The 17,338-nt window shown below is 43.0% G+C and overlaps 3 protein-coding genes across 3 annotated transcripts; 1 reads left to right on the plus strand and 2 right to left on the minus strand.

Annotated features, from left to right (window-relative positions):
- Positions 1 to 2,716: 2,716 nt before the first annotated feature.
- LOC307071295 (uncharacterized protein) lies at positions 2,717 to 5,562 on the plus strand (the record flags this gene model as incomplete). The annotated part of the gene is made up of 10 exons (XM_079730281.1): positions 2,717 to 2,845; positions 2,969 to 3,131; positions 3,308 to 3,369; positions 3,651 to 3,740; positions 3,981 to 4,059; positions 4,161 to 4,196; positions 4,361 to 4,411; positions 4,636 to 4,703; positions 4,949 to 4,992; positions 5,424 to 5,562. The coding sequence occupies 10 exons, from the start codon at positions 2,717 to 2,719 to the stop codon at positions 5,467 to 5,469; spliced, it is 768 nt and encodes a 255-aa protein (XP_079586407.1). The 3' UTR covers positions 5,470 to 5,562.
- Positions 5,563 to 8,568: 3,006 nt separating this feature from the next.
- On the minus strand, positions 8,569 to 10,800 carry LOC307071908 (uncharacterized protein). The gene is made up of 8 exons (XM_079731036.1): positions 10,575 to 10,800; positions 10,301 to 10,418; positions 10,126 to 10,217; positions 9,927 to 10,044; positions 9,651 to 9,746; positions 9,345 to 9,533; positions 8,980 to 9,132; positions 8,569 to 8,875 (listed from the first exon to the last, which is right to left on the minus strand). Exons 1-8 carry the CDS (start codon positions 10,782 to 10,784, stop codon positions 8,664 to 8,666), a joined length of 1,188 nt encoding a protein of 395 aa, XP_079587162.1. The 5' UTR covers positions 10,785 to 10,800; the 3' UTR covers positions 8,569 to 8,663.
- Positions 10,801 to 11,068: 268 nt separating this feature from the next.
- On the minus strand, positions 11,069 to 13,694 carry LOC307071296 (uncharacterized protein; the record flags this gene model as incomplete). The annotated part of the gene is made up of 10 exons (XM_079730282.1): positions 13,330 to 13,694; positions 13,075 to 13,225; positions 12,605 to 12,688; positions 12,316 to 12,526; positions 12,042 to 12,214; positions 11,845 to 11,943; positions 11,526 to 11,758; positions 11,235 to 11,413; positions 11,131 to 11,157; positions 11,069 to 11,078 (listed from the first exon to the last, which is right to left on the minus strand). Exons 1-10 carry the CDS (start codon positions 13,426 to 13,428, stop codon positions 11,069 to 11,071), a joined length of 1,266 nt encoding a protein of 421 aa, XP_079586408.1. The 5' UTR covers positions 13,429 to 13,694.
- Between the last annotated feature and the right edge of the window lie 3,644 nt (positions 13,695 to 17,338).

Raw genomic sequence — 17,338 nt, forward strand, 5'->3', positions numbered from 1 at the left:
CAGCGTGTGGGGCGAATCATTAGGTCAGCTGGGGGAGGGCCTTGGAAGAACAGGAGGGTGGGGGCCTGCACGCGAGTGAGACCGTGTTGCCGGGGTAACCGGGGTTTGTTTGGGTCCGGTTTTCAGCTGTTGGTTTCAATGTTGTTACAATGTTACGGGTTTCAGTGACCTGGTTTTTGGTCCATTAAAACTACCTTCAACTAATGACTCGACATGATTATGTCACCGGCGAGGTCGTTACACTATAAAGAAACACGTCATCTCAAGCGGGAGAGAAAGTTTGCGGTGCTGGTTTGTGTCACCAACCCAGCAACCCAGTCGCCAAGAAAAAACGTTGACAGTGCACGTTTCCATGAACACTGGATACGTAGCATTTCAACGTAAAAAATAGCGTGTTATACCTACAGTATCCACGTGTGCCGCTGTGGAGGCGGGTTTCGGGGTTTGGGACACGATTGTTTAGGGGGGGGGGGAGACTGTTGTTGACCGGGGAGGGGGGGGGGGGGGGAGACACGTTTGTTGAGGGGGGGGGGACACACGATTGTAGGGGGGGGGGGGGGGGAACACACCAACCCAGCAACCCAGTCGCCAAGAAAAAACGTTGACGGTGCACGTTTCCATGAACACTGGATACGTAGCATTTCAACGTAAAAAATAGCGTGTTATACCTACAGTATCCACGTGTGCCGCTGTGGAGGCGGGTTTCGGGGTTTGGGACACGATTGTTTAGGGGGGGTGGGGGGAGACTGTTGTTGACCGGGGAGGGGGGGGGGGGGGGAGACACGTTTGTTGAGGGGGGGGGGGGACACACGATTGTAGGGGGGGGGGGGGGGGACACACCAACCCAGCAACCCAGCAACCCAGTCGCCAAGAAAAAACGTTGACGGTGCACGTTTCCATGAACACTGGATACGTAGCATTTCAACGTAAAAAATAGCGTGTTATACCTACAGTATCCACGTGTGCCGCTGTGGAGGCGGGTTTCGGGGTTTGGGACACGATTGTTTAGGGGGGGGGGGGGGGGGGGGGGGAGACTGTTGTTGACCGGGGAGGGGGGGGGGGGGGGGGGGGGGGGAGACACGTTTGTTGAGGGGGACGACGACACACGATTGTAGGGGGGGGGACACACGTTAGTTGAAGGGGGGGGGGGGGGGGGACACGTTTGTTGAGGGGGGGAGACACGTTTGTATCCTAACAACAAAACAAGTTAACAAAAGCCCCATTTGTCAACTGAGAACCCCAATTCCCAGAATCCCCCGCGGCTCCGGAACACAGCGTAGCTTATATTAATCTTTATTATCTGAATGGGAAATGCAATATTTTAGGACAGATACACCATTAAACGCGTTTCTAATGACATTTCTTGCGAGAAATGTACATTTTCCTTACATAATCTTCAGTCAGTGAATGTGTATGATCTTTATTAATCTTTATTATCTGAATGGGAAATGCAATATTTTAGGACAGATACACCATTAAACGCGTTTCTAATGACTTTTCTAGCGAGAAATGTACATTTTCCTTACATAATCTTCAGTCAGTGAATGTGTATGATCTTTATTAATCTTTATTATCTGAATGGGAAATGCAATATTTTAGGACCGATTCACCGTTAAACGTGTTTCTAATAACATTTCTAGCGAGAAATATACTTTTTACTTGCATAATCTTTAGTCAGTGATTGTGTCTGATCTTTAGTTTTATAGTTATTAGGATTTGATCGGCTCGCTCGCATGTTTCAACGACGTCAGGTTGCTTTCGCTAAACTAGCAGCTCACGTGCTTCCTGCGTTTGTGTTATTAAACTGTTACTTTATGTAACTTTTAATGATATCATCTTGTTAGAAACACGTATATCTGAGAGCCAACCCAGTCGCCAAAAGCATACGTTGACAGTGTACTTTTCGTGAACACTGGATTACGTCGCATTTCAACATAAAATAGCGTGTTATACACACTCACACACACGCACGCACACGCACAGACACACACACACACACACGCACGCACGCACACACACACACACGCACACGGTCGTGCGCAGGAGCACGCAATCGCGTGACACCGGGTTGAAAGAAAGACGTCAACTCTGGAGTGACCGAAAATTTGCGGTGCTGGTTTGTGTGACGTAAGTTCAACTATGATTGACTGCTATTTAAAAACGGTTGAATGCTTGAAATACTAAGATTATGGAGTTGATAGTGCAAATAATTATATTGCCGTTGTCAAAGAATATTAACAGGTATTAACAGCTAATAACAGATAACAAAAGCGTTGCTTCATAGGCTAATGTAGGCCTACGTCGCCACCTGTCCCTCGGGTAGGCTAGCTAGTTCGTTAGTAATTGAAATTGAACAATGAGAAAGGCTTAGATAAGTACCATACACAGCATCATGTTAGAAGGTAATTTACACAATGTAGTCGGCTGTTTGTAAAAAATAGTTTGTTTTTAGTGATTTACTTTTTTCTCCCTGCAGCTTCAAATAAGCATCATACATCTTAACTATCTCTCTGCCAATGCTAATATTTTACATCTATAATCTTTCTTATCTATCTACTATCTGTGTATCTAATCTGTTTTGTTTATCTGTCTATTCGGTTTGTCTGTGTCTTTGTAAATTAGGTAATCTTTCAATATGTCAGGCAGCACATGTAAAACATGCCCCTCCTGCAAAACCATTCTGCCTTGCGCTAAAAAGGTTTGCAGGCACTGCAAAATGGTCCAGCCTGTAAAGGAACGCCTCAAAATTGCCTTGAGAAAATTTGAGGCTAAGCGGGAAGAGTGGGCGTCTTCCCGCAAGAAGAACCACAACATGGCTGTTGTCAAGCAGGAAATGTTCCTCCTGGTATGTAAACAATCCAGATTAATTATGTTCTACCTTTAACTGTCTGAATCACTATTGCTTTGAATAGTAGGTCTTTTTTGATTACTACAGGCAAAACATTAACATGCTGTGATTTCCTTACAGCTCGAAAAGCTTCAAGCAGCAGGATATAAACCTGTCCTGCTGCTTGGAAAAGCCACTAAAAAGAGCCATGTGGTCAAGGTGTTCACACCTCGTTGCACCTTGGCCACATTTGCGGAGGAGTCCCTCAAAAAAATGGGCTCCATCCATGAGTACATTTGTCAAGGTATGATTCTTTATTTTTATAAATTCCACACACCCTCTGCTTTGTTTACCAAAATACTAACTGCATCTTGTTATTTGTCCACCACATTCATTTTTATCATGGAACTATTGCTACAATTTTTTTGGTTGCCATTTGCAATTTAATAACCCTTTGCAACACTTTTCAAACTTGCACAGGATGGACCCCTTTTGCAAGTGGGACTGCAGAGGGGCCAGAAGAGGGCAGGGGGACCACTCAGGTGAAGACATACAGGAATATCTATGACAATTAAAGAGGCTAATCCTATATATTGTTATATACTGCATATATACTCCAATATATTATGCTACAAATTACAATATACTAAGTCAGCTGTATAAGTGCTAACCTCTTTTCATGTTTGTTTATGGTTATTTATGTGTATAGATGTGTATAGATCTGTATGGTCTTAATTTCATATTTTTTAAAACTGAATTTACACTTGCACTGTTGAAGTTCCACTGTTGGACTTTGAGTGAGTGTTATCTTATGTCATCTTAGATGGACATGGACATGGGAGAGGTGGAGGACAGGGCCGTGCAGGTGGAGGAGGGGGAGGAGGTGGCCCTGCAGGTGGAGGAGGGGGAGGAGGTGGCCCTGCAGTTGGAGGAGGTGGCCCTGCAGGTGGAGGAGGGGGAGGAGGTGGCCCTGCAGTTGGAGGAGGTGGCCCTGCAGGTGGAGGAGGTGGAGGAGGTGGCCCTGCAGGTGGAGGAGGTGGCCCTGCAGGTGGAGGAGGTGGCCCTGCAGGTGGAGGAGGGGGCCCTGCAGGTGGAGGAGGGGGCCCTGCAGGTGGAGGAGGTGGCCCTGCAGGTGGAGGAGGGGGCCCTGCAGGTGGAGGAGGGGGCCCTGCAGGTGGAGGAGGGGGCCCTGCAGGTAGAGGAGGGGGCCCACCCGGACACGGAAGGACCAGGTATGGATTTTTCAATTAAAGCATGCATGAGAAGGTACTAAGTGTCATACAAATAAACATCATTGCCTGAATGAGTAATATTTTATTTTCCATTCCAACAGCGGTCTCTACTGTGCAGAGGAAGCGGAGGAGAAAAGGTATGTTCAGAATGTCTGTACAGATCGAATTGCTAATTGACTACTATTCTTTTCACCATAGCATTACATTTATTGTAGTTATTTTGGAAAAAGGACTGTAATAAGAATGTTGGTTATGACCATTTGAGTCTTTGTTTGAATACCTCAACATTTCTTTCCTACAGAGCATCACAGCCAGAAGGGGCTTGAAAAAAGGAACAAGACTTTACCGAAGAGTAAGATGAAATAGTTTGTAACGATCAGAGCACTGACAAACCCTTTACACAATTTATAATTATGGAATTGTAAATTATTCTCCTGTGTATTCATAGCAGCGATTACAGCATTAATACAGTATTAATAATTACTGTTATTGATTTTATATTTGCGGTATTTTATATTTGCCAGTGGATAAGCATAGATGGTTTTGTTGTGAAAAACATGTTTTTTATATTTTCAGATTGCCCCTACCATATTGGTCGTGACTCCTTCGAAATAAGGAGTTACGGGAAGGAGAGGATGAGAAAGGTTTGACAGACCCATAAAGACCCAGCAAAAACACATGCGTGATTAACTGTAGGAATGACATTCTCGCTGATTGATCATGAGCATGCATATTAAGTGCATACTGTAAATGTAATTTACTCATGTATACAAGTAATTTGCATAAATATTTTGGAATAGTACCGTCAATGCATTTTGTCTATCAAACTCATAGGCTAACACTGAATTTATTATCTTACTAATGAATTTATGGTTCCTTTCCTTGATAGGGCATTAAAGAAGTCCTTGTTGATTGGCAGCCTTGCCCAGTTTGGTATGTATTTAATTTGGTTTCTTTCTGTTTCACTGGGTTTTTTTAAACCACTTCATTGCTTTTCCGAGTATTCTATATTATACCATATTATTTTGCACCATCTTGGTGCAAAATAGCTGCTGCTATTTTAACGTTTAACAGTAGTTCTTCCACCAAACACACTTGCCAACCAGATTTCCTATCAAGTGGTTTCATCATTCCCTTTCTTATGTGTCATACACTATTACATTATTAGATCTTGAATTATTAGAAAATGACTTGAAAGTGTGGTATTGCTCAAGAACAAAAATGTGCAAAGATTGGGCTTGATTTGTAATTGCCTTTATAGATGAGAATCAATATAAAGTAGGTATATACTGTGTGTTATGTAAGTGGAGTTCGACCAATCATCACAAAACGGTTCATTGATATATTATTTGTTCTCTTTTCAGTGGGAAGGAGTGGGCCAGGTCCTGGCAGCCAAAAGATTTGAATTAGTCCCCCTGCCCTCTTCAAATAAAAACATATTTTCAGTCTTTCTAGAATGTGGTGCTACTCCTGATACATGATTGCCCTGCCATTCAAATGTGGTCACTAAGAGCTTAATGACACACACACACATATATATATATATATATATATATATATATATATATATATGTATGGACACAACAGTTAATATAAATATGAATTCCAGTCTGTAGGCAGTACATGGTGGGTAAAGTTAAAGTAACTCAAAAGTTGTGGGCTGAAGGGTCTCTAGCTAATAGAGTAGTAGCAGCAATTAATTGAGTATTGGATATATATATAGTATTGGATATATATATATATATATATATATATATATATATATCCAATATTTTAGGACAGATTGACCATTAAACGTGTTTCTAATAACATTTCTAGCGAGAAATATACTTTTTACTTGCATAATCTTCAGTCAGTGAATGTGTCTGATCTTTTGTTCGATAGTTAGTTTTATGGTCTCCCTAGCATGTTTCAAAGACGTCAGGTTGCTAGGGACGCGACGATCTAGTTGTGGGCCAGCAGAGGGTAACATTTATACCGAATTTGGCCTGTAACCAAATGTATGATATGCTATACGTATAGCCTAGTTTATATGTTATAAATATTTGTTATATGGTCTGGTTATACCTGAACTTGGTTAAAGATGTTCAATGGTCAGATACAGATCATGTTATAACGATAATTGAATAAAAGTTATGGTCTACTTATAGATAGAATATTACACGACGTAATAATTGTATACATATAATAGCCTATATTTTAATATTAAATTAATTAATTACAATAACGGCTTTAAACATGTGACATGCCTACGTTTTTTGGGCCTTTTCTTTTCAATGGGCCTGCGTCAACGTCACGTGACTCTCGGCAAACCACGTTGGTTAAAGACGGCAATGGAGCTTGGTTAGGAAATAGAAAGATATACCATGAAAATATCTTCCCGTAACGGGGCAAACAAGGTGTCATTTGTCATCTACGTTTCGAGGCGATTGCAACGGTGCCATGCATGACCATATTTGACTATGTTTCAGGGTAGTAATTAGCTGTCGATTTTGGAGGCCTTTATAGATAATAACCAGCTATAGATTTGCTACCCGATGGAGTTTTCTGACAAATTACATGTTATTTAGCATCTACATTAGCAGCTGAGTCCAATGAGATCAAGCTCGACCTTGTGCCACACAGAGATCATGCCCTAGACCATAGGTGTACCATGTAAAATACAGGGGCCATGTAGGGCCGTGGAGTGTCATGCTTTGTGTCATTGGACTCAGCTCAATGTGTAGATGCTAAATAACATGTCATTTGTCACAAACTTTTATCGGGAAGCAAATCAATAGCTGGTCATTATTGATTAAGGCCTCCAATTTCGACAGCTAATTACTACCATTAAACATGTTTGAATGTGTTCATGTGTGGCACCGTTGCAATCGCCTGGAAGCGTAGATATTGAAGGACATCTTGTTTGCCCTCTTACGCACCGGCCCTACAAGAAATTACTCAGCAAGTGCTCCATCTTGTTGCACCTCACCCAGCGGCTCGCTTACAAGATTTTGGTCTGAAGTTCTACCCAAACCTACACCCTAGCCATCCAACATGCATATCTGAGAATCAGGCCTCTCTTTAATAATGACAAAAAGTTATGAGAGAAACACACATTAACTTTTTGTTATCTCATAAGCGGCGTGGTGCCGGCTCCTTTTGACCTTTTGACCCCCGACTTCAAAAACGTGGCCACAGGCCAGCTGTGTCTACACACCTTTAGCCACAAATGTACACCTCCATCCCACAAAAAATGGGGACTAGAAACTAGCCTCTGTCTTATGTACATTTACTGTACTGTTGGAGGTCACGCCCCTTTGCCGACCTTTTCGAGATAGCTAGGGATGCTAAAATGTTTACACACATTTCCCGGGGCCCCGTGTACGACATATCCGAGATTTGGAGTTCTAGCCCTTAAAGAAAAAAAGTTTTCCCAAATGGAGTGTCATTTGGACAAAGCCCCTCAGAAGTGTAGCCTGCAAGACCTAATGGTTCAGAATGTGGTGGAAAAACAGTTTTTGAGATAGGAAGGTCCTACCGCCCTGAAATTTTAATACCTTGTTCTAGGGCCTAACTGGGACCTCCGCACCGAAACTTGGCCCGGTCGGACCCCGAGGGCAGGAAGGGGGGGCCCTTCCTGTCCGAGACTTGGCCCGGTCAGACCCCGAGGGCAGGCCCCCCCTTCCTGCCCTCGGGGTCCGACCGGGCCAAGTTTCGGTGCGGAGGTCCCAGTTAGGCCCTAGAATAAGGTATTAAAATTTCAGGGCGGTAGGACCTTCCTATCTCAAAAACTTTTTCCACCACATTCTGAAAAAAAACTTTTTTTCTCTAAGGGCTAGAACTCCAAATCTCGGATATGTCGTACACGGGGCCCCGGGAAATGTGTGTAAACATTTTAGCATCTCTAGCTATCTCGAAAAGGTGGAAAAAGGGGCGTGACCTCCAACAGTAGAGTAAATGTATATGACAGAGGTTATGTTTCTAGTCCCCATTTACTGTGGGATGTAGGTGTACATTTGTGGCTTAAGGTGGGTAGACACAGCTGGCCTGTGGACACGTTTTTGAAGTCTGGGGTCAAAAGGTCAAAACCGGCACCACACCGCTTATGAGATAACAAAAAGTTAATGTGCATTTCTCTCATAACTTGTCCTTAAAGTGACTGTCAACGTATGCTTTTGGCGACTGGGTTGCCATAACACAAAGGTTCAAAATAGTTTTTCATCAACCCCCAAACCTTGACATTCTTTCTCATTATAACAAGATATTTCTCGAATCTCATCCACTTCTGAAATTGTATATATGAATAAAATTCATAGTATCCGCGTTTACATGGCACATCTGATCCGCATAGATTTCTATGCGTCATAGATCTCTTCCTAAAATGTGATCCGAATGTACTGTATACATGGCAGTAACAAAAGTGTCCGTTAAGTCTCGTGCATAGAAATCTATGCGGAACAGATGTGTCCATGTCAATAAGGCTAGTGAGGTTATAGCACTATTTATTCTCACCCACCCCATCTTGAATTGAAGAGATAGATTTTTTTATTTTTTTATTTTAAACATAGCAATAACAATGATCATTTGTGTACATCAAGCGAGGCACGAAACCACACCATCAACTAAGTTGCTTGTTCTCTTGCATCTTCCTCATCCTCGCTGGTGTCTGGACTGACCAGGCCCATCGGATCACATTCCTCTTCCTCACAAACATCAAGGAGGACAGAGGCCAATGGACCTAGAGCAGTCTTATACCGCTGCAGGACCATTTGATGTCGTTCTTCCACTTCCGCAAGTCTTCTTGCCAAGAGACAGTGAAGTCCATTTTCATCTTCTACAAGTAGAGGACAGAAAACCCAACGACGTTAATATATATTGAAACATCCCCATCTAATTGAATACATTAAATGGGATCCCCAAAACTTGTCTTTAACTTACCGTATCTTGCAAGCTCCGTCTTGAGGGCCACTCCCAGGTTCTGCAACCACGTACAGTGCTGGGCCATCTCCAACACCAGGATAGGGAGCTCCTCTTCCAGCCGTGTTTTCAGCATTTCCTGGTCGTGCAGTCGTTTCTTGACCCCGATTGTTACTAATGATCCAAAATATTAAGATCAATACATGAGTATCTGGCATAACATTTAGCAATGCAACCATAATGGAAACAGAATTTAGAAATGATGTTTCTTTCCCAAAATCGTTTTATATATTACAAAACCACCATTATATTTAATATATCATTTCAGGATAGTTCACTATTCCGATATACTGCATGACATTTTAAAAGCATTGAAAAATGCATACCACTGCCATAGTCCTCCCATGGCCATATTGCGCCAGTGCTCTGTCCAGCCAAAGAGTGGTCAACCAAGGCCACATCAATCCTTTTGGAGAGGTCTGCAACAAGACTGTTGTATTTATCAATCTCCTGGAGAAGGCGCTTTTTGTCTTCCGTCAACTTTCTTCGGAGACGATGGCGAAGCTTGTTGCTGTCTAGATTGTTTAGGAGAAACGTAATATGCAGACACAAAAACCTTGTATAGGTTATATTAAAAACAATATAGATACATTGTTAGGTATACCGGATAACTCAAGAAAAAGCCTACATACCATTCTGACGGTAGAGGGTTTGTTTCTGTTGCTTTAGACCCAGATGGAGACCCTCAATGGACTGCTGGAGAACGTGCAGACCCGTTACTGGGGTCTCTGTAGATATCCGTTAGGGTGAAATTAAGCTCAGTGTACTGCATTCTATACAATGCAACCGAGTTTTCTAGATTTTTGCAGCACTAATGCTTCACTGATTGTGTATTATTTTGATTACCGTTTGAACACAAATTTCTGTAAGGAAACTGCAAAAAGGCATGTATATTGTTCTGTCCTCACCGCTCTCTGCCCATTCCTTGACTTCAGCAATCCACTGTACAGCCATTGCATTTGAGCACTGCAGGTCCTTCTGCAGTTGTGACAGCCTCTCTGCCTCTTCTTCTGCCCTTTTAGATGTCTAAAATATTTACAATAATTACAATAGGAACTCAGTCTGCCTAACAACTGGCACAAAAACATACATGAATATGAAACATACCTTCACATATCTTGTGGAGAGGGCCTTGTGTAGCGTCTCTGCTTTGTGATGGTTCCAACCCATTGCATGCACAGTGAGCATGTCCACACGTGCTGGTATAAGGAGAATTACATTATGTTCTGCAATCTATGAGCAATATTAGATGATAGCATAAACTCAGACCAAAGTGACTTACCTGCTTTTGACATGTACTTTGTTGTCAGGGCACAACGGGAGAGGTAGCTGTTTATTTGCTCCACCTCCTCACCGGCAGTTGTGCCTGCTCCCTTCTGATTCCGACCACTCCATTTTATCTGTTGCAAGGATGGGTGGATTTGGGGTTCATTAGAGCCAATGAAGCAGTTGGAAAACGTGGACAAATATTATGGAAAAGGAATTCAGCTTAAAGCTGTCCATTCCTATAGTAACACATGGCGTATTCATTTGAAAATAACAGATAACAGACATACCTCACACTTGGTAGCATGAGCTCTTGCATGCATGATGCTCAGGAAGGGCTTCATTTCTGTGAGGCTCTTGAGAGCTGGAATGACCGAAGCAACTTTTTGTAGGTATGGCCAGTATTTGCATGCCACATCCATAGCAAAAAACTGTGCCTTGCTTGGGAGAAGCTCCCTTTGGAGATACATAGGATACGCAAATATCTCTCCTCGGTACATGTTAAGGGCTTTTAAAAGGAAGCCATGCCGACACACCGCAACCTCAACGCCTTCCTCATCCAGTTTAGAGGCCCGCCTAGAGGTCTGCCTTGCTGCTGCCCATTGAGAGTCTCCACATGTGCCTCTCCCCTTTATCTGTGAATATAGTGCATACACATATTGTTAATGTAATTCACGACAAAAGAGTAGGGAGTATGGAATACTTCTAGAAGTCCAGGAAATGCAATGATTCCTTTAGTAACAGAACTATTTGAGTGTTTAAACTTAGCTTAAACTTACATTCTTCACCGCCATCTGTATTGTGTTGACAAAATCAGACACCTCACTGTCTTGGGCTAGAAATAGCCCATCAAAAAAGGGAGTGTCATTAGATCTAGGGGAAAAATATATAACATCCATTACCTGCTCTTGTTGACTCGACTCAATTACCAAAGAGAACTTAAAGTGCACCTTCCAGTATGGCCAAAGCGATAAAGCTTCCTGTTGCCATCTGCTGACACTGCTACCATTTCAGGTGTGCAGGCAGGGCAGGTGAAAGGGGTATCACAGCAGAGCTGGTCTTTCTCAAAGGAGGCGTATGCAAACTCAAGAAAGCTCCTCTGCAGGGCATCCCCGTTGATCTGTCCAGACTAGAAAGTATATCAGAATATGGAAAACATTTTTGAGATAGTCAAAAAAAAAATAAAAAAATTGCTGACAATATTGGTGAGCATAATAAATAGTATTGCTGATGTCACTTACTCTTCCTGCACACAGTGTGCGATGTTCCAGCATTTTTGCAAGGGCTTGCCTGGAGAATCCAGGTGAGATCAACTTCAGCTCCTGAAAGGTGTTGAGGAGGTCCACCGTGTAGATTGTGGAAGCATTTGCAGAAGCTGGCCAATATCCACTCCTGACTAGGTCTCTCACATCAGGGGCCCACTGCTGCAGGCATGTTTGGCACACATAACGTGGCAAATGCAAATCATAACGCCCTAACGAAAAAAACAACATTAGTCATAATCATTGACACATATTGTAATTAGACTAACAGAAGTCTAAATAGAGAACTGGTTTCTACCATTGATGGTAATCAAGATGACTGGTTTCCCAGCTTCCACTGTGAAGCTAGGGACCTGGCAGGTGCAGTGCTGTGCTGGCATTGTGGGTAAAATGCGATCTGTCGAAAAGAAAAGTGAACATTCTGTATATGGCAGCAGACTGAATAAACAAGATAAGGATCAGGAAGTCTAGACAGGTAGATTTGTCAGACCTTACCTTGCTCATGTGTGGCATATATTCCAGTCTCTCCTCTTGAGATACATGTGGATGGGGGAATGGCTTTAAAGAAGCCATCCACCACGCTGTCCCTGTTGTGGAGTGGCCGTTTGCTGTGGTTATGCATGTCGCAGGCCCCACAAAACCACTGCTCCGGAAGGCACTCTCTGCACCTAAGCAGACAAAACACTCAAGTCAAGTCACTCAATTTATATGATATACTTTTTTTAGTGTACATAGATACATTCTATTATTTGATTGATGAACATCCAACCTTATAACAGCCGGCTTGTGGCAGAAGCAACACAATGGCTTGCCAACAGCCTCAGATTCCAAAAGGCATCTGAGGTGGTACGGCCGTGCTTCCTCCCAACGGTCAGAGGCTTTCTGCTGCCTAACAGACCACGATGATGCTGCGCTTCTCTCAGGCTCAGCAGGACAGGGGCTTGAATCCAGTAGGGCAGAAAGCCTCTCCATGTTTTGTTCTGCAAATAAAATATAACCAAATGATCTACATTCTATATACAGTATTTGGATTTCAGAATTAAACACTGTATATTTACCAAACATCTCTTGAGGATTTTGCTGTGCTCTGGGTAAGGGCAAGGAATCCTCTGAAGGAAGTGCCAACACCTCAGTGTCCATGCCTGTTAAACAGTACATGACAGATTAATATATCTCTACGGCAGACACTCAAGTGCTTGCACTGCTGCAAGAAACTCATTTGACAGTAAGTACGTCAATCAAACGGTCGTACGGCACTCCCTCTCCCCCGCTCCCATGTACTTGTACTTGGAATGGGTAGAGTCAGCGTTGAAGGAGAGGGGGTAGGACCATTTGAGTTGTGTATTTTCAAAATCTGCTGGCGTTTCGCAAATCCCATACCCAACCTTTAACGGTCCAAATGTTACAAATCGACTTTGACCCACGGGAACGAAAAATCGAATAATAGAAAATTCTGACCCATCCCTAATTGCCATGGGTAATTGTTTGTCACCAAATTAAACTAATCTGAATTTGCACATAAACAAACCTGTAGTTAGGCCACTCCATCGGTCTGCACGGCCTGTATGGCCCGCACGGCCTCCACGTCTCCCTCTGGCCTTGCCGCGTCCGCTCCGTTTGGTTGAGCTCCGTGGTGAATCCCCTCCAGATCTTGCCCGATTGACATTCTCCGCAGCCTCCTGTGTGTTTAAGTCCAACATCTTGTTAGACGGAGTTTCTGAGGTACTGAAACATTCATTTCATGTACAAGTTCAAGTTCAGTTAATGTACAAAAGGTTGTTACCATGGCTTCTGCAAGGAATTGGTCATGCATCAACCCAACGGCAAGGTGTCTTCCTTCTGTGCGGGGGTCACGGAGATCCAGGTCAAACAACTTGTCCATAGCAACACGAGAGAAAAGTTACAGCGATAGAATGAATAGAACTACTGCCGACAATCGATCTTGAGAATGCTTGTAAGATTAGCAGTCCTATCTATATGTCGCTCGAGAGCAGCGTCATAGAGCTCGTAAGTTCGCCCCTTCCGGTAGGCCCCTCATGGGACCTCTGAGATCGAAAAATATGAATGGGTTTCAATGGAGAGAAAGTAATTATTTTCTGGTCCCCGTCTTTATATGTGCTGGATTACACATATGTATACGTAGCGGAAGAGTCGGAGCCAGGCTGAGCCAAAGTCGGCGCATTTTCCACATAGCCTGCATTAATAGAGTCATTTTTTTGTTTTTATAGTTTTTTATAGCTGCTAGGCGTAAAGAGTTCACCTTTCAAAGCGGGATGTTTATTGCGGGGGAGGAGCCACGGCGGCAGTCGTGATCGTAATTTCCGGTTAGTGCACCACGGAGTACTCGATTTGGAACAGCACTCACATCTGAAAAATTAACGTAGTAGATAGTAGGGATAGTATACTTCCTTTAAGTATACTCATGGAAGTACAGGTATTGGAACACGGCAGCCTTAACAGCATAGCCTATTTGTATAATAAGGGAAATAATTACTTTTCCAAAGCCAAAACTTACTTTATTTTTCAAGTTTTACAAAGAAGAAATCTAAAAATCATTGTACAAGATACTGTGTGTGTGTGTGTGTGTGTGTATGTGTGTGTGTGTGTGTGTGTGTGTGTGTGTGTGTGCGTGCGTGCGCGCGCGCAGCGCGCGCGCGCGTGTGTGTCTGTGCGTGTGCGTGCGTGTGTGTGTGTGTGTGTGTATAACACGCTATTTTATGTTGAAATGCGACGTAATCCAGTGTTCACGAAAGGTACACTGTCAACGTATGCTTTTGGCGACTGGGTTGGCTCTCAGATATACGTGTTTCTAACAAGATGATATCATTAAAAGTTACATAAAGTAACAGTTTAATAACACAAACGCAGGAAGCACGTGAGCTGCTAGTTTAGCGAAAGCAACCTGACGTCGTTGAAACATGCGAGCGAGCCGATCAAATCCTAATAACTATAAAACTAAAGATCAGACACAATCACTGACTAAAGATTATGCAAGTAAAAAGTATATTTCTCGCTAGAAATGTTATTAGAAACACGTTTAACGGTGAATCGGTCCTAAAATATTGCATTTCCCATTCAGATAATAAAGATTAATAAAGATCATACACATTCACTGACTGAAGATTATGTAAGGAAAATGTACATTTCTCGCTAGAAAAGTCATTAGAAACGCGTTTAATGGTGTATCTGTCCTAAAATATTGCATTTCCCATTCAGATAATAAAGATTAATAAAGATCATACACATTCACTGACTGAAGATTATGTAAGGAAAATGTACATTTCTCGCTAGAAATGTCATTAGAAACGCGTTTAATGGTGTATCTGTCCTAAAATATTGCATTTCCCATTCAGATAATAAAGATTAATATAAGCTACGCCGTGTTCGGAGCCGCGGGGGATTCTGGGAATTGGGGTTCTCAGTTGACAAATGGGGCTTTTGTTAACTTGTTTTGTTGTTAGGATACAAACGTGTCTCCCCCCCTCAACAAACGTGTCCCCCCCCCCCCCCCCCCTTCAACTAACGTGTGTCCCCCCCCTACAATCGTGTGTCCCCCCCCCCCCCTCAACAAACGTGTCTCCCCCCCCCCCCCTCCCCGGTCAACAACAGCCTCCCCCCCCCCCCTAAACAATCGTGTCCCAAACCCCGAAACCCGCCTCCACAGCGGCACACGTGGATACTGTAGGTATAACACGCTATTTTTTACGTTGAAATGCTACGTATCCAGTGTTCATGGAAACGTGCACTGTCAACGTTTTTTCTTGGCGACTGGGTTGCTGGGTTGGTGACACAAACCAGCACCGCAAACTTTCTCTCCCGCTTGAGATGACGTGTTTCTTTATAGTGTAACGACCTCGCCGGTGACATAATCATGTCGAGTCATTAGTTGAAGGTAGTTTTAATGGACCAAAAACCAGGTCACTGAAACCCGTAACATTGTAACAACATTGAAACCAACAGCTGAAAACCGGACCCAAACAAACCCCGGTTACCCCGGCAACACGGTCTCACTCGCGTGCAGGCCCCCACCCTCCTGTTCTTCCAAGGCCCTCCCCCAGCTGACCTAATGATTCGCCCCACACGCTGTTTGACAAGAATAACATTACAATACATGCACATAGAACAACTGGCATAACGGACAACGAAATATAATGTAACACATAACACACAAACTATTTAACTGTCCCAGGGTCGCTACAATAGATTCATGGGTCTGATTCGCCGATTTCCCATGCTGATATCCCGAAAGATTCTCGGGCATCTTCGACAATTTGGCTATAGATTGTCTCATTACACGCTAAATAATATAATTATAGCCTAATTATATATATAGGTTTTGGCATAAACATAACTAGGGTGCACTGTACTATCTGCGCACACCCTTTCTGAAGCCTCTCTCTCGCTCTCTCTCTCTCTCTCTGTCCCTCCCGCTTTCTCTTTCTCTCTCTCTCGTAGCGTTTTGTGGAGAACGTTAATTGTCTTAGAACACTCCCATTCAGAATGCATTGGTTTACATTTCGTTTTGTGTAACACGCAAAAAGTCGGACTATCGTGCTCGGGAACACGCTTCAATAGATTAACGTTCGTGCGCAGGAGCACGCAATGGCGTGATACCGGGTTGAGATATGGGGCCCTGGCTCTGGCCCTGACCTGACTATATTCTCATGTATGTGTTATGTGTTAAAAGTTGACTATATTATAAGGTGACTGCCATGTGATGTGCTCATTAAGCTAGGGTAGGAGTTAGCTATATTTATAATGTACATGTGATGTGCTCAGCAGGTTATTTTGCCCCAACATAAGCAAAATAACACGTTGGCATTGAACGGAACAGAAATATCAACTGTTCTAGTTTTTATGTGTGCAAAATGCTTTTCAGAGCGAGAGAATCACTTTTTGACCAACAACGTGATTCTGACCTTACAATGTTGATATTACTAAAAACCAATGGACCTCGCTTCCAAATGGTCGTGTATTGCTTAAATAACCCTTTTGTAAGCAAAATAACACGTTTGCATTGAACGGAACAGAAATATCAACTGTTCTAGTTTTTATGCGTGCAAAATGCTTTTCAGAGCAAGAGAAGCACTTTTCGACCGACAATGTGATTCTGACCTTACAATGTTGATATTGCACAAAACTAATGGACTTCACTTCCAAATGGTCGTGTATTGCTTAAATAACCCTTTTGTAAGCAAAATAACACGTTTGCATTGAACGGAACAGAAATATCAACTTGTAGTTTTTATGTGTGCAAAATGCTTTTAAGAGCGAGAGAATCACTTTATGAACAACAACGTGATTCTGACCTTTGTTACGTATTTTAAACACATAAGCTGTAATTACTATACATAGACACAGGGGGCAGAACACATGAGCTGTGGTTGCTATACATAGCCACAAGGGGCGGGACACATGAGCTGCAATAGCTATTTCAGCCATGGAGGGCAGCACCTTTAGAAAGGTGAGAATAGCGAAACCGGTGCGTTTTATAGGCCATGCATACACAGTATAAAAGCAAGAATTGAAGTCCGAGGAAGGTGTGAAACATCCGGCAAGCCATAGAGAGAGATAGATAGAGAGGATTGCTGTTTGTCGCTCCGCACGTGCGTAATACAATTCCCCTCCTTCTGCTTCGTAGTTACCATACCGAAATACTTAAGTAAATAAAGTGAGTTCAAAGCGATCCTGATTAGACTACTTTCCTTGAAGAAGAACGCAACACCTTACAATGTTGATATTGCTCAAAACGAGTGGAATTCACTTCCAAATGGTCGTGTATTGCTTAAATA

The sequence above is a fragment of the Pollachius pollachius genome, assembly GCF_949987615.1.
Source record: "Pollachius pollachius genome assembly, chromosome: 2".
Taxonomy (NCBI): domain Eukaryota; kingdom Metazoa; phylum Chordata; class Actinopteri; order Gadiformes; family Gadidae; genus Pollachius; species Pollachius pollachius.